This window comes from Apostichopus japonicus, chromosome 17, assembly GCF_037975245.1.
Source record: "Apostichopus japonicus isolate 1M-3 chromosome 17, ASM3797524v1, whole genome shotgun sequence".
NCBI lineage: Eukaryota > Metazoa > Echinodermata > Holothuroidea > Aspidochirotida > Stichopodidae > Apostichopus > Apostichopus japonicus.
Genome location: NC_092577.1, coordinates 12,180,132 through 12,207,875, shown reverse-complemented (window position 1 = coordinate 12,207,875; position 27,744 = coordinate 12,180,132). Strand labels below are relative to the sequence as shown.

Below are 27,744 nucleotides of genomic sequence, written 5' to 3'. Positions count from 1 at the left end.
ACTTTTAATTTAGTTTGTTGGTTCACATTAGGGTATCTCAGCCTGATGCATGGAGAGAAGGTGGCCGGAGGGGGGTTGCACAGTACCACTAGAGTCCCCTGTCCCAGAGCATGAAAGTGAAAAACGAGAATTATGCTTCCTAAATTTGTCGAGGAAAGAGAAATGAGGTCAGATACTGACCATGAACTGCCCCTAGTGCATAAAGATCCTTGTCCGATGTTCATGAACGGCTTTACCAGCAGTGGCATCGCCAGAAACTTCTTGGGGGGCAGAAGAAGGGCACAACACTTAATTAGAGGGGCATATTGTTTATATGTGAATGCCGTCCTGGGGGAGGGGTCTAATGGGAGGGAGAACCCCCTTCCCTTAGGGATTTTTTATTATTAATTAATGGTCCTCATAGATGCAATTCGTGGTGCTATATATTGCAACAAGTTGAAGTAACTTTATGTCCAAACATTTTCGGGCTTAGTCTGTCCGATATTTATGTCTTAGTTGAGGCGGATAAAAAAGTTATACAAAATATGGAAGTTAATTAATTTCCATATTTTGTAACCCTTTGGCTTTGATAATGTTTGTAAATAATTAAGTGTTATGTGATGCAATTTGGTGCTATCTGTTGATTAATACCTATGCCTGCGTGCCTGGTCTGGGGTAAGTGTAAACCGCACCTGGGGGGGGGGGGATTGTTAGGGAGGGCATGTACGTGCCTCGACCCCCCCCCATGCCACCCTAGGCTACGCCACTGTTTACTAGTAAATACATGGGGAACCCATGTGGACAACACACCATACTGATTGTTATTACATAATTCTCATGTTCTACGGTAATAACCAGTTATAGCTTATCGGCCCATAACTGATTAGTCAGCTATAGCGCTATTTATACGCGTTCTAAATGTTTTGATTTATCTGTTCCAACCATTCCACCACATTCTTCCCCTTCAGATGAATGGCAGTAAGCGCCCAATCAGGGCATAGTCATATCATATTATTTTCTGGCAGAAATCCAAAATTGGTATTTACCGTTCAATTATTGAATGAAAAAGTTTTGAAAAGGCGTGGTAATGGTACGACGTCATGGAAGATTAGTCGACTGGCACATGTGAACAGTTCCGTTGCAATTGTCACGTACAAAATTAGACATTACTTCAGCCTAAGCTATAACTTTACTAACAACTATAACAGTTCATGAAAGTAGCCTAACAATAGAGACAGGCAGATACAAGACAAGTTGTGCTAGTAGTAGTAGTCAGTGAGATATCTTTGAAAACTTGTTAAGGTCTAAACCTATCCAGGAAGATGACTAAAAGAAGACTTGCAGAGATCGAGAAGCAACATTTTGTTGGTGTGAATGAACAAGAAGTCGAAGACATCACTCTCGAATTTTTCTACAAACCGCATACACTGACACTTCTTGGTGTGGCTATTGCTACAACGTTATACTTTGCATTCACTAGGTAAGCCAAGACTAACGAGTAACGTTAGGCCTAGCCAAGGCATAACAGCTATTGTATGAAGGATAGTTCCATTAAATTGGTAACGGAGATAGTAGGCCTACTAACTTACTTAGGTAATGTACTCATGGGCCTACCTTTGTAGGCATAGACCAACCGCCTACAGTAGTGCAAAATTAGGCTTGGCCCCTAAGTAACATTAGCTGAACGGCCAAGAAGGGTACTGTCCATGATTCATGAAAACCATAAATAATGGTCTAGCCTAGGCAAACATTTAGACTGTTTTGGCTATGGACTAATCATCTCTTCTCTTTCCATTTCAAACTAGGAAGAGAGAAAAAGTATAAATACAGTAGCCAAGAAATGCCCTATATTCAGACTTGTAAACTCTCTGTTGGAACTGTGTGTTATGTACTTGCTACAACTTAGTAACTGACTCAATATGTATGTGGTATTAGTAGCATACAGAAACTGCTTGTGTCCCCTAAGTTTGTTTACTAGTACTGTGGTGCCCTGATAACACACAGCTGCCTTGTTCCTTTTTAAAACTGTAACCACTTATTAAATGCAATTTAATTCAATGAGCCGTGACAAAAAGGGCTCATTAATTTCATAGTCATGTAGACTCATTTTCAATTTGGGACATTCCATACAAAATCAACCAAATTTCCCAAATTCTTGGCAGTTCACCTCTGGGAATTGGCTTATTTTTGCACCACTTGTACAAGTTGTAGAAATTAGTGAGTTAGGAAGGTCTGCAAAATTTGAGCATCCTCACAATTAATATGTCATATTATGTTATAGATAAGAGACAGATGTACCTCTCTATAAAAACAACGTAAGGAACCATTTCCCATCATTCCTTGCTTCGCTAACAGGAATCCACTTCCATGAAGGTACAACATGTACTTCTTCAGTTCTAAGCAAAGGTCTATGGTAAATTGCAATAAGCCTTGACAAATGTGGCATACACATAATTTATTGTAATCAGTGGCACATTGGTACTTTAATATAGTTTAGAGATGCACTTTGATGTACTTTGAACTTCATGAGAAAGTCTGAGACTCAGCTGGTGTATTGTCTTGGCCAATGCATTGGAGAAACAATGTTCCAATACCTATTGCATATTGTTTGCATGTCCAATGAGGTGAGGTTGCTGTATGTACATTACATATTTTAGGAGAGCATCTTAAATGGTGTGAAGACTCGCGCAAAAAGAAATGTCTAATGCCGGTAATCTGACCTAGTTTTGAATGAGGTGTAACAGAAGTGTTAGACACCACCATCAATCCCAGAAAATACACACAAAGCTTGCTACCGTCAGTTATAAGACACTTGTGTACAGTCAGTACATACAGCTGCTGTCAATACCTTTAACTAAACATACAGTTCATGAGACTGAGATGTTCAAGTGGTTGCAGAAAGGAAACATAGCTCACTTCTGTTGTATTTTTATTGTGGGCCGCAAAATTGAAAAAGAAAGGCAAGTTGTATAAAGTGATTTTGCAGTCACTTTCAAGACTGTACTGTACTTGGCTAAATTATACTAGAAACATCTTATGATCCCTATAGGCTGGTGGTAACATGAAAGTCTGTCCCATGTAGCTTTCTTTGTTGACTGGTACGACAGGGCCAAATATGGCACAGCAAAATTGGTGGTGTAAAATTTTTCCATTTCTGAAGCCATATATATCTCCATCTCTTAGATCTTTTGATTTTCATGTTTGAAATCTTTGGCCCAAGGCAGCCATTTTCATGACTGTAGCATACAGTACATGTCAACATTAAATCAAGAATTTAAATATATATATATATACTGAAAGTTATTGTACTTTGTGATAGGGGCACACTGGGTCACCCAAAAGTGGGTGCAGCAACTCAACTTTGAACAGCTGTAACTCAGGCAGTACAACGCCGAGGCCACTCGATATTTTGCAGACCTTCTTAACTCACTAAGATCTACAAATGATCATCTGAATGGAATGACCCATTTTTAGGCACTTTTGTGAATTATTTTACCAATTTACTGTAATATAGGGCCTACAGTAAACTTCATGCTCAAAGGTAAGGAAGCTTTACTTGCTTAAAGGCATTGAAGACTCGCCCCAGGCAGCGTGCCTCGCTCTAAAAATGTTAACTTTCCGTTGCTTGCAAGTGAAGTTTTCATCTTGTCGCTACAAATTGCAGACAGTAATGAAACGTGATACAGTACCTTGTTATCTTTTATCTAGACCTGAGATGTCCATCGCTGATATGTACACTGTGTTGTGGGTATTGACCGTAGCTGTATGTATTGACTGTACACTAGTGTCTAACTACCGATGGTAGCAAGTTGTGTGTGTATTTTTTGGGATCGATGGTGGTGTCTAACACTTCTGGTACACCTTATTCGAAACTAGGTCAGATTACCGGCATCAGACGTTTCTTTATGCGCGAGTCTTCACTCCTTTTAAGCACTGTGTCTCAAGATAAATTGATCACATTCTGATAGAACTTGGACAACCGATTGATGAAATCACCAAATGTTGATGAGGATAGAACCAATTCACAGTATTTATCTTCCCAATTTATGCCCTGTTTGATCCCTGCCTCATATTCATTAACTTTAAGTTCCTTCAAGTTCTACCAGAAACATTTCATGCAACAAAGAAAACATCAACTTAAATCCTAACGATTGTTAGGATCTCACTGGTTCTCACTAAATTGAACACATTGCCGTTATTTCATTGCTGTATCTACAGTACAGCACTGTGCGGTAGTCTGTAAACTTTAGGGGCAAATACCAGGGTCTACCCTCGGATTTTTCGTGTGAGATGTGGTAACTGGTTTGTGACCAGAAGGGGATGAGTATTTCAGGGGGGGGGGCTGGGGTCATGGTCACCTGGAGAATATTGTTATTACATCCTAGTGTCAATCATCATAACATTAAATTCTATACAAATGCTATGTTAATAAGGCAGAAAAACTTTGTTGCTATAATTTAGTGTTCACAGCCAATTTTTCCATGTCAGATGATGAAATGGGTTATAAAAGTTGGACTGCAATCATTGCTTTTCTTTAAGTCTCGAAGGTTTCAGACATAGACGGCTACTTTGTTACATCATCACAGTAGAAGTACAGGATAGGTACTGTACGGTGGTCTACTTTAAGTAAGTCTGCAACAGTGTAGTGCACACTGTACGCAACAGAAACTTCCTGTACTGTACGTCATCCAGGAAGTTTGAAAGCTGTCTTCAAAGTTCAAAGCCTGTACTACCTACTCACATGTTTAAAAATACTTGTGCAATGCCTTCAATTGTTGTTGTGTCAGTGATGTGTGAAACGGGTAAGGGAAAGAGGGTCTTGCCAGGAAATCAGGCTTTGTTTTCAGGACTTGTATTGTAAAAGAAGGGTTAGCTTCCCACTTCAAAGGCTGGGCCTTTCTAGGGACTTTTACTATGCAGTATATAGCAATAATAATAATAACAATAATAATAATTTTAATAATAATGTAGATTTATATAGCGGTAGCGCCACTCCAGCAAAACCAGTAACTGCCCATAGCGCTTCACAAAGTGGAAAGCATCAACATTGAAATGAAGTTCACACAAAAGGTGACACTTGGACATTAAACTCTTAGAAGTTGGAAAAGGGCATAGATATATTTTTGCTCGAACAGGATTTAAACCTGTGTCATTAGGGTTACTACCTATGCCCTAATGCCCTATCAATTGAGACTAAACCAACCCCTATGGTAGTTGATGGGGTCACTACTGTATATAGTGGATACAGTAGCTGTTCCTTTGCTTGGGGGGGGGGGGAGGAGGTACCGGTCAAGAAGCATTCTGCGTAACCACGGATCACACCCCAATTTTGTTTGATACAACCCTAACAGTGGTAGAGAAGAGATTTCAAGAGAAATATCAAGGCTTATGACGTTGGCATCTGTTACAAACTGTGTTGTGTTGTTGAATGACTGGGAAATTATACACAGTACTTACAATGTTCAGTCAATACAAGGTTAATTGTAACTCTGCAAGGGAATGTTATTTCAATACATTTTCCCCTTTCTTTTCTCTCCCTAAAATACAGAACCAACGAGGTCTCATCAGAACAGAATATATCAAATGGTCTTTGCTTTGTGGCATTCTTTTTCCTCATCATAGGCCTTCTGACATTTCCAAATGGTAAGATCAAGTTTAAGAATAAGTTTATAGTATATTTGTTTTAGTTTAACAATTTCACAAAAATTTTGAAAATATCATAATGTGTGCATAAGTACTACAGAATCCAGATGTTCATTTTTGGATGAAACTTCTGTAGTCGGTCTGTTGGACTCATAAAAGTATGTACCATGTTTGTAAACAACAACAACAACGACAACTGGCATGTATATTAACCACCGATGGTTACCTCTTCTATTGATGGACAATTAGACATTTTCTGCATCAGAAAAGCTTTCCAGCAACAGACTTGCTATCTATAGTAAGCCCATCATGTTAACGTTGTGTCCTTGGGTACGGCACTAAATCTCCATTGTCTAACTTGTAAATTTAGTTGGGTGTACCAGTTTGTGGTGCAGTCCATGTCAAGTCCCCTAGGGGACACATGGAAGTGGGCACAAGACTGTCCAGGGATTGACCGTTTAAATTATGCACAAGTATATGGGGTATGTGGGTGTGACCAGTTATCAAATTAAGTGTTAAGTGTTGTAAGAGTTGTAAGTGTTGTAAGGTCATTGCTCATTGGCCTTGGCCTTGTACAAGACTTTCATCTTTGGATGATGAATGCATTCTCCTTCCTCCACCCCCTCCCTCCTCTCCCTCCCTCCTCTCCCTTCCTTCCTCCTTCCACTCTCCATCCTCCTCCCTCCCTTCCTCCCTCCCTCCATCCTCCTCTCTCCCTCCGTCATCACTGACTTACGTAAATCATGGAAATGTTTGTTCTGTTTATAGCTCAATGGTTCAAGTAACTTCAGTTTTGACAATATAACTTTGAGACGTGACTAATGACTTTTAAAAGGAGACTAAACGGTCTTTCTTGGTCTAGATGTGATAGAGATAAAGTTCTGCAATGAATCTTCCCCAAACAGATGAAAAAAACATTTCAGTAGAGAGATAGCTGAAGACTTGATCAAGTCTAAAATGAGATCATCCAGCCTCATGTTCTTCAATCTGTTATTGGTTTTTGCTTTATTGATTACCAAATTTTATATCAATTTTCTGTCATTTCAGGACCATTTACAAGACCTCACCCCGCAATCTGGAGAGTGGTCTTTGGTAAGCATTCAGTCACTCGTCACCCTCAAGGAAATAGTGTATCCTGTATCTGGTTTCCTTTTTCTTATTGCAAAAATGCCATGTAAAATGGGCAACTTGCTATAATATACAAGTGCTAAGATGTACAGTATATATAGCATTAAGTCATACTGCACCCTGAAGGAAATAGTGTATCCTGTATCCCATCGCGAAAATGTTATGTAAAATGGGCAACTTATTCTATAATAAAGTACAAAGGTGTATAGTACAGTATATATGCATTTTTTTGCATACAGAAACCATATTATTTTTTACGAACACAAATTATGCCCTAAACCCTCCTATAAGAGATTTAGTACTTTACTTGAAAAACAACTTTAAATGGAAGTTTTTAGTATTATTCAAATATTTATTATGATTCAAATATGATTCAAATATTTAAGTATTGTTCCAAAGGATTGTATTACATTGATGGTCTGAACTACTAGTTGCATAGATCTGTAAACTCTACGAACAAAGAACAAAAGCTTGATATTTTCATATCCTGTGACAGGATATCCCTTTAAACAAAGACAGGTTCTACAGTATGAAGGCCGCCCTCTATTGTAATTATTTACTTTGTGTACAGTGCTAGAAGTCTAGAATTTGACAATTCTAGCCACTTGCTAAATAAGTGCACACTTTTCCTTGCAAAGTCTACTGACTAAAGCCAAGGTGGTACTTTCCTGGATCACAACACACATCAGTGTAGTAATATTTACTGTACAGCCTATCGAGAGAAGAACAAAGACATTTTATTGACAAAAAGCAGTAATGCAGCCCGGGCATATGTTAGGTACGGATATAATGTCGACGAACTTGGTTCTTTAACTGACGATCATTTTACCAACTACAAATGCATGTGTTTTATACTGTATGTTCTTAAAGTCTAGGGACAGAAAAATGCAAGGCCCCCCCCCCCCATTTTTTCTTCCTACTGGCATTGACAGCAGAAACCACCGACATTTATCCAGTAAATCGCACCAAATTCTAAAGCCTGCGCTCATGAAGTAGTCATTTTTCGTTCTTTCTTTAATAATTTAAGGAATTCTGGGTATTTTCCTTGTTCAGCATAATAAAATGCTTTTACACTACTAGAGTTGCAGAAGTTCTACCATTGCAGTCTAGAAGTGTGGTTGTTCTCCACCGATTGTTCGTGGTGGTAGGAAGAGGAATAAGTTGACAATGGTCCCTCTACTGTAGCACAAGTCATCACAGAACACAGCATACTGTACAGTATGCAGTCTACATTGTGCTATGATCCGAACGTAGTACTTCCTTAAATTTACCCAAACTTATACACAGGTCAATGGTTTAACATATATTTATCAAGTGTACCTTTCTGAGTCGGTACTTCCTCGGTTGGCTCGCTGGTCCGTTTCAAGGCTGTGATTAAATGTATAACAATATCATGGTAAAGTTATAAGATACTGTAAGGTTAAATTGAACCAAGGGAGTCCATTAGATACAAAACAATAGTAGTGTTCATGTTTTGGATGCATTGGGGGGGGGGGAGGGGCCATCGAAGGAGGATGTCACAGTTTTCTCGTTGAGAAATGAGGTTCTAAAAACAAGCTTGTTTAATTTAGCATGACTGCACTGCAGTGATGTAGAGACGCCCTAGCTCTGTTGGTATTTTGAGGATGCTGGGCTATCGTATAGGGACAGTGAGACGTATGCATTAGTGTAAAACTGCTTCACTTACCATGTATGTATGTATGTATGTATGTATGTATGTATGTATTTTAGATCCTCCTGCAAGCAGGAACTTGCGAAGAAGCCTCATTGGCTTATCAAAGCCACATGCTGACATAAGGCAGTCTCTTACATTCATATTTAACGTCCATGATTATGAATTGTCAATTGTCAAGAACTCTGTAACTGGACGACATACATTAATCTGGGAGTTACTCGAACCGGGGACCTTATAATTTGATGTTTTTTTTCTCTCTTGTCATCTCTTTCAGGTATTAGTGTCATGTACATGCTTCTCCTAGTCTTTGTCCTCTTCCAAAATTATCAAGATGTCAGGAAGATGTTATTCTGGGTCTTCCCAGACCTAGAGGCTTTTGATCCTCCAGAAAAGGTAAAAATGTGACCTTTAACCTTGAACCTTAACCCTGTGAACAGTGGTCAGCACTTGTTAATCTAACCTTTGAACTCTTTGTCTGACATTAATGTGATAGACAGCAAACATTTTGCTTGTCGTCAACCTCTTGAAAAATGATCAAGGTATCAGAAAGATATTCTAGGTCTTTCCAGACCTAGAGAGTTTTGCTCCTCCAGAAAAGTTAACGTGACCTTTAACCTTTGTAAACAGTGGTTAGTATTAATCTGACCTTTGAACTCTTTGTCTGTCATTAATGTGATAGACAGCAACCTCTTTGCTTGTCTTCAACCTCTTGAAAATGATCAAGATATTGGAAAGATATTCTGGGGAAAAAACATTCTCTTCTGGGTCTTTCCAGACCTTCAAAGTAATAATCCTGTAGAAAAGGTACTAGTGTGACCTTTGACCTTTCTAAATGATGATGATGTTTATTAACCTTTGACCTCCCTGCCTCACCAGGGATTTATATTTACTTAATCCATCCATTGACCCTTGTTTGCATGGTGTTAATCTGACCGCCTGACACATGATATAAATGATACTAAGCTCCTTCCCAGCCAAATCTGTGTTCTACCTACAATGTTTGATAACTTGTTAATTACAAACCACCATACATGTACAGTACACCCATCCTGTCAAATGTAGTGGTTATGCTCTAAATTTTCTGCTGTAAAAAATACATTCTAATCAGAATCTTGTACCATAAACTAAAAATATCTTCTACTCCCTGTCATCGTGTTCAGGAGTATGCCGTAAACTGCTCAGACGTCAGTCTAGATAGGATATGGGGCCACGTCGATTGGTTCGCATTCTGTCACTTTGGCGGCTGGGCGCTGAAAGCGATGTTAATGAGGCATTATGGGATACTTTGGACCATCAGCATCATGTGGGAGATAACCGAGGTAAGCTTTCAAACAGTTTATTTGGATTCAGTGAGTTCCCCCCTTTTTACCCTCTAAATGTAGAGTGTTATCTAAAACAGCTGAAAATGTTGTGAAGGTATGAACACTTTATATTCAGGCATGAGATTTTCCCGCGAATTCGCTGAATATCCGTGATTTATTTCTATCTCGGGAAAAAACAAACTATTATCCTAACACACTGTAGCATACGCAAACTGGAGCCTATACCGCAATTTTTGCAAAGTTCTGTGATTTTTTTAATTTTTACCAGGGGCTCATCCCTGTATATTGGAACAGCTCTGTTAAAATGTCACTGCGGTGGTACTGTCAGATATTCAAGTGAGCCAATATAATGGTCACTTGTGCTTAGGGTGGCAAGAATGTCTTTCATAAGGCCAGACAGTCCTTCGTTAGGCAGGACAGTCCAGATTAGACAGGAAAGTCCAGCAATTCTGTTCACTATCCTCCACATTACCTGACCTCCTGCCGGTAATGGTGGACTAATTTGTTGCCCAAGATTCCAAGAAGAAGCTTACTGCTCCCTATCACATTTTTAAGACATTTCAAGTGTCTAATTTTGTCCTTCTCATTATTTAAAAAATAACTCGGCTGTGAAACCTCACGGAAATTACCTTTGAGAAGAAGAAAAAAAGGGAATTAACTCTTGGGCGTATATCTGTGACTTTGAAATTTGTTGATACGATGATGGAAACTTGCTTTTTTTGTTGTTGTCACAGTTCTTTTATATTCACCTTCTACCAAACTTTGCCGAATGTTGGTGGGACACTCTGCTGCTGGACGTACTGGTCTGCAACGGACTCGGTATTTACGTAGGAATGAAAGTAGGGGATTGGTTGGAGATCAGGAATTACCACTGGGACAGTATCAAGTGAGTCACATTTCATTTATTAATGTCGTCATCTCCATAAGGAGCTGCATTTTTGTGTGGAATTCATCATATGGACGTACCCATACGTGTGTGTGTGTGTATGAAGAAGAAACAAGGGACCTGAAAACATTTGTCAACTTTATTCCATCAAACTTGCCTCCAGGAATGAAACAATTAGGTTAATATTTTAGGAGGAGGGAGGGGGAAGGAGGGAGGGGGAGGAGGGGGGAGGAGGGATGAGAATGCATTCATCATCCAAAGATAATTTTTTTCTAAAGTTTAATGATGCAAATGAAACCAATTACATCACACAAAATTTTGTGGGATGATGCAGACTTTTTAAATGAGATGAATAGGTTATCTTATAAGTAAGTTAAAACCAGGAGCATTTTCCAGTGGTTGTCATTACATAGATCCCTTAGCTTGAGACAAGGGTGTGCAAGCAGGGACTAAAATTTAGTTCTCACATTTTGTGTAGAAGTCTTGAAGTTTTATTAATTTCCCATCCCATAAAAATGCTAGAAATGATTTGGTACTATGCACAGGAACAATTAACTGCTCACATATTGTTTAGTTTGTGCAGTTTACAGTCAGAAGAAAAATTCGGGACTCATCGTTGCTATTTCTTTTAAGCCCATCCATCCTTAAATATACAAAGCAATCGCACAACTAGAGTTGAAATTTTTTGAACAAACTTTGATGTTTTATTGTAATATTATAATCATTTATTTCCCCTCCTTGGTTGGGAAGTAAAAAAACTGACTAGGTCCCTCCTGTTAGGTAATGATCTGGGTTCATTCAGTTGACCAGTTTTACTCAGACATTGTACGCACAGTTGGAAGTACCTCGGCTGAAAATCAATCTGTCCTTTTTTGTTTTTAATTCCTTGCTAGGGACATCAAGACTACTTCAGGTAAAATTAAGAGGGCAGTGTTGCAGTTTACACCGGCAAGGTGAGTTCCTCTCATGTAAGACACTTTTATTTTGAGGTAATACATCTGTCTCTTGGTGAGGTTAGCCAGTACATAAACTACATGAACTATGGAAAACCCACTGAGTGAGATAATATAGGCAGATTTGAACATAGCAAAGAAACTTTCTGGATAGAACGAGATTTAATCAGCGCACCTCAGGATCTACAGACCGACCAATCCAGCCGTTAGTTTGGGAAGATGTCTGTTTTTAGCCATTTCTTTGTTGGGGTGCCAGTGAGAAGCCATTGTATCTTGGAGCCCCCACCCCTCTAGGTTAATTCAATGCAAAACACAGAAGGTACCAGGGTAGGGATCCCAAAAGATATTAGCCCAAAAAATGGAAATATTTAGGACGTTACAAATGTGCATCGGTTCGTGCATGTTTATAATGGAATGCAGTCTTGGAATGCTTTTAAGCACAGTAAGTTACCTGGAAAGAACACCTCGTAGAGTTAGAAACAAGATATCGCAATGGAGTTTTCACCCGTTAATGTGGAGTAGTTTGTGCCTTTCCTGTAACATCACTCGCTAATCGGAATATCCAATTCCTGGAAGAGGGGTCATCTAGTTGTGGTCATGGATATATCCAAACATTCAGAACATTGACTCCTTTTATCTTTCACATTTCCTCAGTTGGACGCACGTCCGTTGGCTGGATCCCGAGTCTTCGTTCATGAGAGTCATCGCTATATACATCATGATGCTAGTCACACAGGTAATATTTATCACCCAGGGAATACTTCATCCTGTATGGCATCGCGCGATGCTACGCAAAGCGAGCAGATTGCTATAATACAATTGCAGAACAATTGCAGACATATGTTTTAGCTTTTGCATGCAGGAATCATGGTTTTTTTGTAAGAATACACTCAGGACTTTCTGCTCACCCCTGGATTTCTTCCATAACCACCCCACCCCTCTCCCACCCACCCAAACACACACGCACCCACCCATGTAAACTCCCACCTACACACCCACTCACACATGCATATACACAACCAGATACCTGTTGTCTTAATTTACACCATCCTATTTTAAACTGGAATGTAAAATGTCTTCTCTTGTTTCGCTTTTCCCTGAAATCTTTCCAATCTGATTGTTTTCTTTGTACCGCAGCTAGCTGAACTGAATACCTTCTTCCTGAAGTATATCTTTAATTATCCGATCAACCACTGGATTGGTATCATACGAATCCTCATCATCTGTGCCATCGTGGCACCAACCATCAGGTAAAGATACTTTCTAAATTTTCTGGGTTTTGTGTCAGTTTCTGTTATTTTGTGTATTTGATAAAGAAAGAAGCCTCTTGCTGTGTTCTCGCTGTGTTGGCCATGTTTGATTTCCATGCCTGGCATCACAGTTTCGGAGGCACCAAGTAAGAAGAAGAATTTATTCTTGTATAGCGCCATACATCAAAATATGATCTTAAAGCACTTCACAATGAAATATAAAATTGATAAAGTGTCGGTCCATGCGATGGAAAAGAAAATTGCAAAGATATGGGACTTTGATAGTTTTTCACTAGTCCCATGATCTTAAGAGATTATCTCAGTTCAGGAATAAGTATCATGAGCTAACCCATTATCTAGTAATTGTTATGTAATTGTGTTAGGATTATTCACGTTGACCAAACAACTTTTTTTCTTTCTTGTTGTCGTCCCCGAACAGGCAGTACTACACCTATGTAACTGACCCGATGTGCAAGAGGGTTGGGACGCAGCTCTGGGTCTTTACGTGAGTCCTTAACTCCTTTTCTTGGTCTGCGGTTTTTATTTTATTTCTACTCAATCAGTAACAAAAGGCTAGAAGGACAAACACATTATCACGCTTGTAACCACTTGTTACCGCTGAAGACCGGTTCACTTCATGATTTATCGCTACGTAATGACATTATCCGACATAAATAGGGCTTGAACAAGGTGTACATTACATTACCATGGTAACAAGATGTGACTAGTGAAACTTGTAAGGCAATACAGTCCTGTGTGTACATTGCTATGCATTCCCAATGCTGCAATTCTGTTAGAGCTTGTGGTTAGCCTCAAAACTTTTTTTTTGGTAACTCGGTTGGGTAACTACATGCTATTGGCGTGTGTATTATCACATACTAGGGCTGGTGGTTTGGACAAGGTGTACCTTGCCATTTTAACAAGATGTGACTCATGTTACATGTAAGGAAATACATAAACTGTATGTGTACATTGCTATGAAGTCTAGGTGATGCAAGTTTATAAAGCTTTCAATCAAGTACTTTGTTGGTCACCATGGTAACGACAAGCTTTGTATTGGGGTAATATCATATACTATATGGCAGGACTTGGTCTTGGAGTTTAAGTAAGGTGTACATTGTCATGGTAACAAGATGTGACTTGTGGGACTTGTAAGACAATACTGACATTCTATGCGTACGTTCCTATGAAGTCTTGGTGCCACAAACTCTCTATGCGTACGTTGCTATGAAGTCTTGATGCCACAAACTCCCTTAAGTTGTGTATGGTAACCAATAGCTCAGTGTAGAAAACTACAGTACCCACACTGTTTGGTATGTGATGCATAAGTTTAGGCACCAGCCCAAGTACAATATAAAGTATAAGGTTAGCTAACAGAATGTTACTGGGTGTAGTGGTCACAAAGCAATCCATAACCCGGTAGTTCCCAGTCAATACAGAGTCATATTTTTCAGAACTTGTCTCAATATCAGTCTTGAAAATCAAAATTATTCAAAATGTAAGATTGCAAGAAAAATTCTCTCCCGATCACAAAGCTAGACTAACAAAATAAATATTTAGTGGTCGGTAATCAATTAGTCTTGAATAGTTCACAGGCAAACAATACCTGATCATGTTTTTCTCCTTCTGTTCATCGAATATCAGTTTTGTAATTTGATTTCTCCCAATTGTTTTGATTTCTTTTGTTACAGTGCTATCACGGTCCTAGAGTTTATAATCAGCATCAAACACGGCCAACATGTATTCTCTCAGACCATTTTCACCAACGTTATCCTCTGGCTACTAGTACAGGTAAATATTACAGTCACTTTCTCCCGTGTTTCTCAAGAGGAAATTTAAAATATACCTGACCTTTTTACTCCCGAGATGTATTTTCTTATTCTGCATGACTGAAGGTGGTGATCATGACTGGCAGAAGAGGACTAAAGTAACCTTCAGTTTCAAAGTTTGAAAAATTGATCTTGATGTCTTAAGCCGAACTAAAGCCGAACTAGCTTTGATAATCGTGAGAAGAACCACAGACTCACATTGATTGACTGATTATTGCATGCACCGACTGTTGTCTGATAATTAATGACCAGTGCTTGTTAAAGTCACATGCAAAACTACTCTTCCCCGTCATTGGCTATTTTTGTTGAGATTATGCAGTTTGAAGTCGTGAACTGCCGACAAAGAGTCCAAGGGAAGGGGGCGAGGGGGTGGGGGAGTCTGGAAGCTGGAGATGATTAGTTTTCCCTGTTGAAGGAGGTCGTGAAGAAATAAAGAGGAAAACAGAAATTTATGATTGGATGGAATTGCCATACTTGCTACCTCCAAAATGTTTAAACTATATCACAATATCAAACATTTGTTTTAATTATACTTTCCTTTCTTTTTTTGTTTCTAGATGGGAATGGTCTTGATTTGTCTGTACATTCTCTGGTTCTTCTTCACCAAGCAGAGCAAGAAGACTGCGGTAGGGTTTTCTCATCTCTATGCTCTATTCATCACGACTCGTCTTCGTTTTTTCCTCTTGTTTTCCTTTCTCTCCTCCCTGTTTCCTCCCCCTCTTCTCCCCCCCCCCTTCTGTTTCCTTTCCCTCCTCTCCGAAGAAGTGATTTCCCAGATTTGGAGGTAATAGACGAAACACTTTACTGACATCTAAATCAACTCTTCCGGTTTGCTCTAAAAATTTTCTCGAACGTACCGAGTACCTCGAAAAATCTGTAAGTGCTTTAAAAAGAAAGTCTGCCTTTGATCAAAGTAAGCCAACCTTTCTAGATTTTTTTCACCTCATGAATTAACACGAGCAAAGTACTCAACGATTCCATTGGCCGCAAAGACTCGTCAGATTTTCATTCTTTCTTTACAATTTCAATCGCTATAAATTTCACTTTTGAAATTTTTTCCCAAATATTAATCATTTACTATATGAAATGAACCTTTTTGACCTTTTTTTGCATAGACGTCTAAGAAACGAGCCGATGGACAGGAATTCGACGGCTCCGAGGAAGATTACATCTACCAGAGCCCCATCAGCCAGAACACTCGCTCGGCGATGAGGAAACGCAGGGACGCAACTAACAGCCCTACAAACAGCGACTTGGCCAGATACATTCAGGATTGATGGAAATAAAAGATCGTCATCAAATAAAAAAATTTAACCCAGAGGGGGAAAGACCACGAGGTAGGGGAGGGAGAGTACTCTGCAGAGAATGTGCGTCCGTTTCTCCAGACTTGTGGTTTGTGTGTAGAGAGAGGTCGTGTGAATGCCGACATAGTTGTGTGTCCAAAAGTGACCTCTATTTTTCGAAAATGTCGCTCGATTTTAAGAGACGCAGGTGTGTGTCGGCAGACCGCACTCGTAACTTCTTCACCGTCGACCGCATTTGTTGGCTCCAGATCGTTGGGGGAAAAAAGGAGCCTATGTTGTCAGTGTGCTATATATGTAAATTATTGAGAGAAAATTGCCGAGGTGGGTAATCACGATTGGCTGATTGATGAGTGAGCTTTGTAAGACCTCTCACTCTCTCTCATCGGTTAAGTTTTTGGTCGTCTTTGTTCTTTTTCCTTTGTATTGTAACTCTTAAGTCGAGTTCAAGACGTGGCAGTGGGTGACATTTCTTTAAACAAAAATTGGCATTATTGCTTTGCCATTGCTGCCATGTGACCTTTGACCTTATTCTAATTTTGTTTTCTTCCCTGTGTTACGATTGGATAATTTTGGTAACGTTCTCACGGACCCCGTCTTCGACATTATGATAAATTGTTAATTTTTGTTAAATTCTCTTTTGTTCCCAATGACATGAATTTGCTAGATCTATATCGGATTGGCGAGGGTAAGAACATGATGTCACTTTTTAGAAGGAATTAATGTATAAATATGAAAATACCAAAACGCTGGTAGATTATTAAATATGAAATTTATTTTCCTGGATGGTGACTGAAGGAGGGGTATAATATTAGAATCATATTTGTAGTAAGGTTTTGACACATAGAGTTGGGTAAGAAGTAGGCTGGAGGAGGTAGGGATAGGATGGGGGTGGGGGGGGGTGGGGAAAGCTTGGGGTTAACATTGAAGTGTACACTGTTGGAAGAGTAAGGATTGGAACTTTATGGGGTCATGACACAAATTTAAAACAAAAAGGAACGGTCTAATTTGTTATACGCTGTAAATTCTGTGTGTCCTTTATTGGACAGTGCTATCTAGAAGTGTTTCCGCAAGAGTTTCCACAAGCGTTTCCACAGGGACAAAAATATAGAACATTTGATGCACTTAAATATGTACAGACAAATTGTGAATAAAAATATGTAGAAGAGTGGTTAGTAGAAAAATGTGATAAGTGGTTTTATGCTCAATAACTTCTGACAGTTAAGGGCTCAGGGTATTCCATTTTGAAATGCTTGAAATGTTTTTATTTTTAACTATTTATTTAATGTGCATATTCAGTTTCTCTTCTGAGACCTTTTCTTGTTCAATTTCTTGTACCTGCTGTGTGGATCTATATTTGTCTTTAGGAATCTCTCGTAGAGCAGTAACGTGCGTTTGTTCTCACACTGGGTCCCTGAAGTGTGAGTATGTTAAATGAAGCGCTGTGTCACAGTTACAAGACAGTGTCAAGATATTTCCCTGTTTTTAATTTGTATTACAGTGAAAAACACTTTGAATGGGAACTTAAGGAACCTCTCCAGTTTTGAATTTTACTATGCAATTAGGATATATACATCCCAAAATTTCTTGTTAATAAGTGTTGCGATGTTCCTGGCTGACGAGATGAATGACGTCAATAGTCTCAAAGTGCTTCTTCTTTACATAGTGTTTTGTTTAGTTGAAATTTTCCAACAATTTTGGAATGGTTTTGGGTGTTGATAGTTTTCTGGAAGAGTTTTGAATTATTTTTAAGCCTCGTCACTCTCTTGTATATAGCTGTGATACAATGCAGTCCAACGTGGAGAGTTGGTATTGAAATGCACGGTAGGTGTCTAAATTTGGTTCCTTTTGGGAAAAGTATATGCACCAACTTGTCTAACTTTGGTTCCTTTTGGGAAAAGTATATGCACCAACTTGTCTGGGCAATGTTGAGTCGTTTTTCGTTTTTTGATACTATGTGACTATTTATAGCTCTTATGCATACTGTACGACTGCAGGTAGATCTGTGCGTAGTGCAGACTCCTAGTATGCACAAGGCTGCGTACAGGAGCTGTAGAGGTGTAAACACAGAACTGTGCACAGTGTAGCATTCCATACCTTCCATGTTTCATAATGATGCACAAAGCTGCACGCAGACACAGGCTTTAATAGCATAGCTATGCAAAATCTTCACAAATCTCTGTGTATCTTTCAGAGTTTCAAAAGGCTGCAATCGGACAAGAGCATGGTTTGCTAGGAACCAAAATTTGCATATTAAGAGCAGAAAACGAGATGAGTGTATATAGTAGAGGCTGCATGGTACATTCCACTTACAATAGTATTGGTACATATTGATTAACCTTGCACCATATAATGATCTAGGATGCTGCCCTCTATGGATGGATTTACTGAGTACCGAGCAATTAGCATAGGGTATGTACGTGTTTTACAACTTTATATATGGCCGGTGGAATTGTTTTTGTTTTTTTGTCTCTTCATTTCTGCCACTGATAAACTACTTATTTTGTAACTTTATCAAGCAATTTTTTGGGGGAACTTGAAGGAGAAAACCTGAGGGAAAACAGTCACAACTCCCAAAGTATGAAGATATGTGCAGCTGTTTCCTAGTACAGGCACTTTGATTGAGGAGTTGTGTCAAGTTGTTTTTAGGTTTTGCTCTCTGTCCTTCTTTAGTAAGTTTAATCTAGAATCCTACCTTTAGTTAGCTTTAACAGCATTGTGAAACCTTACAGTTTTCAAGCCCAGAGTTGGGGCAGTTGAAGAGAAAGTTGTGTGTTGGCTATTTGGGAAAATGCAATCAGCCATCATTAATGGTCCATGTCATAGAGATAAACTGTGGTGAGAAATTTCCTAAGCAGGGAAGAGAAATCTTATTCCGTTTGTCAGATGTCACAGATTAAAGGTTTCTTCGCACACAAAGTTGATGACTTGATCAAGTCTAAAGATGACATCATCAAATCATGCATATGTTTCAATTCCTGATGTTTGTATGGGTGTATGTATGTATGTATTTTAGATCCTCCTGCAAGCAGGAACTCGTGAAGGAGCCATCATTGGCTTATCAAAGCCACAAGCTGACCGAAGTCAGTCTCTTAGATTCATATTTAACGTCCATGATTATGAATTGTCAATTGTCCACAACTCTGTAACTGGACGACATACATTAATCTTGGAGTGACTCGAACTCGGGACCTTATGATTGAAAGGCGCTGGCGTTAACCACTGAGCTAACACTCCTAGGTTTTGCTTTATTCATTGCAATGTTTATTTCCTGTAATTGGAGATGTGGTTTTTTGCAAGAAATGTTGAATTTTTAAATATTGAAATTGTTAATGATCTAATGATGGCAGTTTTGAGTGTCAAACACAGTTAACATTCTACCTTGAAATATATGAAAATAAAAACAGAGAAAGTTAAAAGGTTTTAGATCTTAGTGGCTATATGACATCTCAGATTTACTAAATGGCAGCTTGCAGACAGAAAAATTTATACTATGACAAATCCCATGCAGAGTAAGATTTTTCCCCTTTAAAGTGACATTTGATTGGTTGACTGGTTTGTTTTCTCCTTTAAAGTGACATTTGATTGGTTGATCGGCTTGTTCTCCCCTTTAAAGTGACATTTGATTGGTTTATGGGTTTGTTTTTCCCCTTTAAAGTGACATTTGATTGGTTGATCAGTTTGTTTTCCCCTTTAAAGTGACATTTGATTGGTTGATCGGTTTCCCCTTTAAAGTGACATTTGATTGGTTGACTGTTTTAAATGATACTTTTTCCAATTGATCGATAGCTTGGTAGATCAATACTGGAAGAGCTTGATTGTTTCTGTCATTAATTGGAAAGATTAAACAATTATATAAGACATTGTTTGTGATATATCCTGTTGAAATGACAGATTAATTAGACAAGGGAATTTTTTTTATGTTTTCTTTAATTGTTTTATTGATTTTACCTGGTGTAAAATGAATCATGGGAATACAGTTAAATTTACCAAAAACAAATTGAATGTTATATTACTGAGAATTCTTTGTTCAAAGTTGAACAGGGCCAAAATGTGTTTTTGGAGTTGTCATGGAGATGGACAACTTTTAATATAATATACGTGCAATCAATATTCTGTTTAAGTTCATTTACTTTTAAAATATTAAAGTAAAAACTTTGCTTTCTGCCCCATCATTAGATATATAGGATATGCTAATTAGTGATCGATAAAGGAATGCTTAACAAGAAGCATATATGGAGAAGGTTAGCGGTCTTTATAAAACTACTTTTTGATTCCTTTGATATCTGAGAATTGATATCAAGAAAGAGTGAGTGAAGATCTCATCACTGAACTTTGCCTATTAGTTGCACTTCACTGAGTATCCTTGTAGGTTGTAAGAGATAAGCTTAATATAAGCTAAAATAAGCTTACTTTAAGCTAAAATAATAAGCTTCTTTTTACACATCCTTATGGCTTTGTTCACTTTCTACATTGAAATATAACGACAATGATATTAATTAATGTAATAGAAAGAAAATTTAAATTGGTCAGTGAGAATGTTGTTAACTTTCTTAAGTTGCTTCATTATTTGAATTGATTACTGTGACTAATTAGGCTAATGAATTACAACCGTATGGGATTTTAGCATTGCACAGCATCTAAAGCATCTATCAATCTGTAATCTATAAGCTGTTGTATGCCATCCTGTAAATCATTCACCGTTTCCATACAGTATTTCTTCCAAGATTTTATTTTAATATGCAGGCATGAGCTTTTTCCGCGAATTCGTGGAATATCCGTGATTTCTTTTCTACCTCTGGGACAAAAACTATTATCCTAACACACTGTAGCATACGCAAACTGGAGCCTATACCGCAATTTTTGCAAAGTTCCGTTTTTTTTTGTTACCCCCAGGCTCATCCCTGAATATAATATCTAATGTCTAATCCTTTTTGAGTTTAAGTTATGTATAGGGAGAATATTGTATTGACTACTAGAACATTTTACTAGCTACCTTATGAAGCTACTAGCATATGTTGCTAGCTACTAAATGATAAGCTTGCAATTTGGTCACTACATTGTATTCTTCATGAAGCTCATGTGGTCCTTTTTAATGATATTTGAGAGACTGAAGCTCCTCAATCGATTAGAATACAAAAAAAAAAAAAAAATGATTGACTTGAACAAGTAGGCTTGAATGTTAGAGCCCATCCATGACAACATTTGGTTATGTCTTAATAGAGCATTCCAGACATTTTTAATGGGATATAATATCCTTCAAACACAAAACTCAAACTGCACTCAGAATATATCTATTTTGTTGGACTGTGGTATATCAATACATTAAGACTCTTGCCTCAGTTCATCCGGAAATACTGAACAGTATAAAATCTATTTGTGTCCAATGATAGAGGAAAGACCAAGCTAACACCGAGAAGAATCTCACTACAAAAGGGTATGCAAAAAAGTAGTTAGAGCTAATGTCTTTGAGGACAGGGGGACGGAAAAACTGTGCAATCATTTCAAGTCAAAACCTGGAACTGTACATAATTTTTGGAAGCACTCTTTTTTTTTTTGCGTGAAAGATTATCACATATTTTGCTAAAATTTGCTCACATATTTCACAGCATCAACTAAATGTAAGAATTTTTTTTATTGTAAATGAATTTATCTTTGTGCCATTTTAGTTCACCTTCCTGTATTCCAATATTACGTTTCTATTTCAGTGATATTACTCTCGTATTTTTGTTTTCGACCATTGGCATTGTGCACATTATTCAGTTTTTTTTTCCATTTCTTGTAGTTGATGTTCCAGAATTCAATGTGACTGCTGTATTGATAAATCAATATCGCATGATTCTTTAGTTTATTATCATTTTATTTATGCACATAAGTTTAACATTTGAAAGCTACCTAAAATCGATGTGACATAGTCACAGTGGCATCAGATTGCCAGGTTTTTCTTCGGACAAGCCCTATGTTCCCCTTTCACCCGCCCCCCCCCCCCCCCCCCGACCACACCACCATCAAATAAATAACTCTGAGTACATAACTAGATCAATTTACCCTACAGAAGCTTTATACAGAAAGCAAGCAAGGATTGAATTGGCATGCTTATGTGTGAGATACTTGTCTGGGACCAAGCCCTGGTCAGTCATTTCATTTCCCCCTCATTGATAGCTGTTTGGTGATTAACATGTGGAAACAAACATAAACATCATTGGCTTCTGTCCAAGGTGGTTATTTTGCATGTTTTGAATCATTTACTGTACATTCATCTCCACTTCATTAATTTGGTTAGCAGAGCAGAGTCGAATTAAAAGTAATCAGTGTACAGTAGTTTCGAAGTACGAACGTAAAGAATGAAATGTTATTAACAAAGTTTAAAAGTACTTAAAGCCCATCTCCCCTCCCCCCCCCCAACCCAACAAAAAAATGAGTTTCTATCTGTAACTTTTTTTTAATGCATATTATGATTTGCATGCTGTGTTGTATTTAAGTTGCAGTCAATTACTAATATGTATTGTATGTATCATGTTTTATATCGCCATCACCACAAATATAAAATAATACACAACACATACACATGTCCTCTTTCATTTATTTTGTACACTGGAGTGTTCGCAGCAAAAGCCAAGATTTCCCAAAAAAATGTTTTCAAGTTGCATTTTCATACTGCAAATTGATTTCGCACGGATGTAGAAAATTGTGAACACTTTGCATTCTGGGAGTTAAAAGACGAGTTGCAATGTCTTACATTTTCATCAATTTATGCAATAAGATTTTGTAGTGACATGTAGGTAAGATCCATTAATAGCATATTCTAAGTGGTCAACTGGGTAGCCTGGACAGTGTGGCAAAAACTGGCATTGCCTTTACGTGTCCAAAGAAACTGACCAAAATGTGTAGAGGTATTGCACACCTAGATAATACAGTGACTCCAGTCGCACGGATGTAGAAAATAGTGAACACTTTGCATTCTGGGAGTTTTTAGACGAGCTGCAAATTGCAATATCTCACATTTCATCAATTTATGCAATAAGATCTTGTGACATGTGATTAAGATCCATTAATCAATAGCATATTTCAAGTGGTGGACAGTGTAGCCTGAATACAGTGTGACGAAAACTGGCATTGCCTTTAAGTGTCCAAAGAAACTGACCAACACGTGATTAGGTATTGCATACCTACATGATACAGTGACTCCAGCTGACCACACAACCTTACATTGTTGCAGGGCTCAAAAGGTCTCTTTAACCACTTACGTAACTGGGACACGTTATTGGAAAATGACTTCATGTTGAGCTATGGTTTAATATCAAGAAACTGTTTTTAAAATATCGTAAAGTTCACTTTACAGGATCTTTACTTCATAATGAAGTTTCCAGATACCGTTAATTGCAGTCTCAAACGATTTGAAATAATTAACCAATCCAGGCTGATACATGTAAGGACAGCATTATTCTCTGACTGTTCATGTTAAGTATTATTATCCCCATATAATGCTAGACAGTCAAAATATGGTCACCTGTGTACAAACCCCAACAAACTCTTTACTGTTTTACCAGCTTCTAAGCATTTCCTCTCACTAGTCAAGACAACTTACTACCTAATTTTAACACTCCTCAATGTCTCACCCTCTGGATAATTTGAACTTTATGGAAAACACTCTGAGACCTTTTAACAACTATTTAACACCCTAAAATTAGAATGCAATTACTGACAAACTTAATATAAATTAGTGAAACCTAGCTACCAGGAAATAATTAAAGTGTTCAAACTTTGTGTAGCACTTCTGAAGTCTCTTAAGTTTCTTATAGAATACATACTATGTTTCCTGTGTACAAAACCGTAATACATCTTAGCACTTGTATCACTGTTTGACCACTTTGCAAATCATTTTCTGATGCGATACAGGATAAAGTATTCCGTGGTTGTATGATATGGTCGAACATTGTTTTCCTCATTCTCTGCTCTATTTCCAAACGGACTAAAGATTGCGCGCTACGTCACCAGGACGCTCGCTTGACCCCTGACATGTTACTGGCATCGGCTATGGCTCTAAACATAATTCTTGATAACCTCCACCGTGGGATGACGGATCGGGGCCGGGACGTCAATGCGCATCTGTCCCTCACTCGAACGTAATTACTGTCCCTGGGTTGTGCAGCTATTTCTATATCCGCTATTTGCTGATGAAGAGAGAAAAATTATAAAATAAATTTTTTTTATTGAATTTTTGAATATCATATGCACAATTTGGTTTAAAGGCATTGAAGACTCGCGCACAAAGAAACATCTCATGCCGGTAATATGAACTAGTTTCGAATGAGGTGTAACAGAAGTTGGACACCACCATCGTTCTCAGAAAATACACACACAGGTTGCTACCGACGGTAATTAGACAGTAGTGTACAGTCAATACATACAGCTACGGTCAATACCCACAACACAGTTTATATAGCAGCGATGGACATCTCAGGTCTAGATAAAAGATAACAAAGTATCACGTTTCATTACTGTCTGCATTTTGTAGGGACACAAAAAAAACTTGCAAGCAACGGAAAGTTAACTTTTTCAGATGCTGGCATGCGGTTTTGGGCGAGTCTTCAATGCCTTTAAATAGCTTGCAAAAAGGAATCACTTTCTAGTATAAAAGTAAATTAAAAATTCTGAGGACTAAAGCTGCCAGCTTGTGAAAATTGTGGAAAATTTTTGACATCTTTACCTAGGTCTAAACAATGACCCCATAGCATTTTTTTCACGTGAAGATATGAATTTCTCAAATTGGGTGATACAGTAGTTTGCTAATTTTGCATCTAGCAACAATAGAGTGAATGATGTCATCACGGCAACGGACCTGATTTTTTTTTTTTTATCGTGATAATATTTCGTTTTTGCCATGGAGGATTCTAATATTTCCACAAAAAGGTTGTATTTTGATGAAGTTCTAAATAAAGAGAACACTGACAGCTTAGTCAACATTCCAAATGTTTCACATTTTTAAGGATTAATAAACAAGAAAGTTAAAATAGTTTAAGTACATGGCGTTTAAGAACTTGTACCAAAATGACTTCACAGACAACCCACTGTGATTCACTTTCTGGAGTAAGAGAAGTAAGTCAAAATAGCTTACATTCAATTGACAATATCTCACATGACGGACACGATATTGAGATGTGATTTTCAAATAGCAGAATGGAATATTTTCCCCTTCAAAGTAAAGAAAGTTTGGCCAGGTCAGCCAAATTGAATATCCACTTTAAGTAATTTCAATGAATCCAGTTCGGTGTGTACTACAGGTTGTGATACTTTCCATATGTATATAGACCATATAATATTTAACAAAGTGTTTGTTAACGTACGGTCATTCCGTTAAAAAAAAGGTGACAAGTAAAAATTAATAGAATAAAGTTCTTTGGAAGCAAATCAGGCATGACATTTTTTTTTTCCAGTTGTGTGTCATTTATATGAACACATCTTACAGATTTTGGAAATAACTAAAATTGTAACTATTGCAATAAACTAGAAATGGATGGAAATGTGCACTGGCACTTACAGTAAAAGTATTGCCATGCACTTCAGCACAGGAGGCCAAGGTAAAGGGATGTAACCAAGGTAACTAGAGTGTTGGTCTCTGTTTTATATATGGCCTGGCTAATTCTTCTTATATTAAAATCTCCACAAATTCCACTGTACCCTACTGATGGACCTTATTATAAGTTAAGTCCTGCTTGCTACTGTATAATGGAAGAGTGCTGGTTGCTAGATATCAGTTTCTGAGTAGTTCTGGTTTGTTGGACTGAACAGCACCAGTTGATAAGCTGGCTATCACTGACCAACATAGCAGTATCACTGCAAAGAGAATATGAAAAAGACTGGAGATAGCATACCCTAATTTCATCTGGTAGGATGGTATTTTTCCTGATGCAGTTGAGCCTAACTCTCTCTATTGCTTTGTCTTTCACCATCTGTCGTCTAATAGCGTCCCTCCGCATTCTCCAGTTAGTATACCGATATCTCTCAGGGACATAGATTACCTTTAAAACAGAACAAAATAAAGCTTGAAGGAAATCCCACTGTTAGCAGTATGGGAGGTTTTAACTTTAGATATCCATACCAAACTCTTCAGTAAAAGTCTTAAATAAAGTTTACTGCCACATTTTTTTATTTTATTTAGCAATTGTATATCTCTTCATTGTCAAACTTCATTGCAATGCAATACTCTAATGCTTACTAGTTTACAAGTTTATTCAATCTCTGTGCACCTCACTCACTACTAGAAATTAAATAATATTTAAAAAAAAGGTGGGGCTTATTCGCAGGGCAGCCCTGCGAATAGCCGGACACATACACCTTATTCACAGGGCAGCCCTGTGAATAGCCGGACACATACACCTTATTCACAGGGCAGCCCTGCGAATAGCCGGACACAAGTATCTTATTCACAGGGCAGCCCTGCGAATAGCCAGACATATACACCTTATTCGCAGGGCAGCCCTGTGAATAGCCAGACACAAGCATCTTATTTGCAGGGCTGCCCTGCGAATAGCCAGACACATACACCTTATTCACAGGGCAGCCTTAGACTGGGTTAACAGGCTCAGTAATTTTTGGGGCTATTCGAGTTTGCTTTTGGGGCTATTCGAGTTTGCTTTTGGGCACCAGCTATCTTTTTGAGTCTTAATTGGGAGCCTCTATATTCTGAGGAATTTATTGGCCTTTGGGATTCCTATCTTAATGCTGTTAGGATTGGTTTTGGGAGCCTAGGGCCTTAAGATTGAACCAGTCTAGCATTAGTACCGCCAACATAAAAATGTCATCCCTCGATCATTTTCACCTTTGTTTTTGCAGAGTGACTGCTCATTTGCATGTAAAGGTGTGGGGGGGGGGGGTGTCACACCTTTGACCATATTGGCTTTCAGGCAATATCGGCTTTTGGGGAATCCCAAGGTAAGCTCCCTTAAAATAAGCTTTTAAACTGCTGGGGCTCCAAAAATTAGCTTATGAAGTGGCTAAGACTATTTGGGCCTAAAAGGTTGGCTTTTTCAGGGCCCCTAAACTGACTGGTATCAATAGCAAAACCTAATAATAAACCTATTTTCAAAATCGTCACAGCCCTGCGAATAAGGTGTCTGTGTACATTATTCGCCGGGCTGCCCTGCGAATAATCACAAAAGGTTCACTCGATAATGTCTGGACACCAAATTAAAATATACTAATAAATTGTAGTAATAGCACTAGCCTAGTACAGAGTTTAGGTTAAGGTTTAGCCTAGAATCATCATGTGTATTTTGATTTATACCGGGATTGATGTAAATGTAATTTTTGGCTCAGCAAATGGACGACCAAGAAGTGTTGACAAGTATCCTATCAAATGTTCGCACAATGGGTATCCTTACGAACATGGCCTACTGACTGTTATGGAGTTGGTGCACAGCTAAGGCCTAACCTAACTTGGCGAAGTGCGAAAAACAACTTAGAAAAACAGACTTAGGCACATATTTGGAAGATATTCACGGAAATTTGGGAAAAAAATATTACCCCAACGGATGGAAGATTTTGGAGTAAAATACTCTGGAAGGTTTGAAGGCTTCTGAACGGTCGAGTTGCAAATTTAAGGGCCATTTTCGTTATCGGTGATCGGGGTCTGCTGCAGTGCGGTTCAACCAGTCATGTGCAATATATTCATTATTTAGTTGCGTTCTCCCAAATTTGACTCGCGAAAAGTCAAGAGGGCGTAGAAAATTTGCTTCGGGAAATAATGAACAACACGACAATATGACGTTCCTTCAG

At 38.2% G+C, this 27,744-nt stretch overlaps 3 protein-coding genes across 4 annotated transcripts in view; 2 read left to right on the top strand and 1 right to left on the bottom strand.

The window, feature by feature from the left end:
• Positions 1–919: 919 nt before the first annotated feature.
• LOC139954770 (phosphatidylserine synthase 1-like) lies at positions 920–21,852 on the top strand. Of its 2 annotated transcripts, none has more exons than XM_071954694.1 (13): positions 920–1,459; positions 5,528–5,622; positions 6,670–6,714; positions 8,700–8,818; positions 9,586–9,744; positions 10,482–10,633; positions 11,527–11,586; positions 12,241–12,322; positions 12,724–12,836; positions 13,276–13,341; positions 14,528–14,627; positions 15,223–15,296; positions 15,781–21,852. In XM_071954694.1, exons 1-13 carry the CDS (start codon positions 1,302–1,304, stop codon positions 15,875–15,877), a joined length of 1,320 nt encoding a protein of 439 aa, XP_071810795.1. In that variant the 5' UTR covers positions 920–1,301; the 3' UTR covers positions 15,878–21,852. The 2 variants fall into 2 exon arrangements, with proteins under 2 accessions (XP_071810795.1, XP_071810794.1); XM_071954693.1 differs by having other exon boundaries at positions 924–1,459; positions 15,223–15,291.
• Positions 20,690–27,646, bottom strand: LOC139954771 (small ribosomal subunit protein uS14m-like). Its single transcript, XM_071954695.1, has 3 exons — positions 27,493–27,646; positions 25,842–25,988; positions 20,690–24,140 (listed from the first exon to the last, which is right to left on the bottom strand). The coding sequence occupies exons 1-3, from the start codon at positions 27,574–27,576 to the stop codon at positions 23,958–23,960; spliced, it is 414 nt and encodes a 137-aa protein (XP_071810796.1). The 5' UTR covers positions 27,577–27,646; the 3' UTR covers positions 20,690–23,957.
• LOC139954772 (vacuolar protein sorting-associated protein 11 homolog) overlaps positions 27,611–27,744 on the top strand; it is a 31,701-nt gene continuing 31,567 nt past the window's right edge. The window contains exon 1 of the mRNA XM_071954696.1: positions 27,611–27,744. Within this exon, the coding sequence (XP_071810797.1) occupies positions 27,730–27,744 (15 nt within the window). The 5' untranslated portion in view covers positions 27,611–27,729.

What these genes read in the sequence shown, in the direction of transcription:
- LOC139954770 (XM_071954693.1), top strand. Translation starts at nt 1,302, where the DNA reads ATGACTAAAAGAAGACTTGCAGAGATCGAGAAGCAACATTTTGTTGGT. An exon ending in AATCTGGAGAGTGGTCTTTG is followed by an intron (nt 6,715 to 8,699) that starts GTAAGCATTCAG and finishes CATCTCTTTCAG; the next exon opens with GTATTAGTGTCATGTACATG. An exon ending in ACGCAGCTCTGGGTCTTTAC is followed by an intron (nt 13,342 to 14,527) that starts GTGAGTCCTTAA and finishes CTTTTGTTACAG; the next exon opens with TGCTATCACGGTCCTAGAGT.
- LOC139954771 (XM_071954695.1), bottom strand. Translation starts at nt 27,576, where the DNA reads ATGGCCCTTAAATTTGCAACTCGACCGTTCAGAAGCCTTCAAACCTTC. An exon ending in AAAATCTTCCATCCGTTGGG is followed by an intron (nt 25,989 to 27,492) that starts GTAATATTTTTT and finishes TCTGTTTTAAAG; the next exon opens with GTAATCTATGTCCCTGAGAG. An exon ending in TCCTACCAGATGAAATTAGG is followed by an intron (nt 24,141 to 25,841) that starts GTATGCTATCTC and finishes TCTCTTCATCAG; the next exon opens with CAAATAGCGGATATAGAAAT.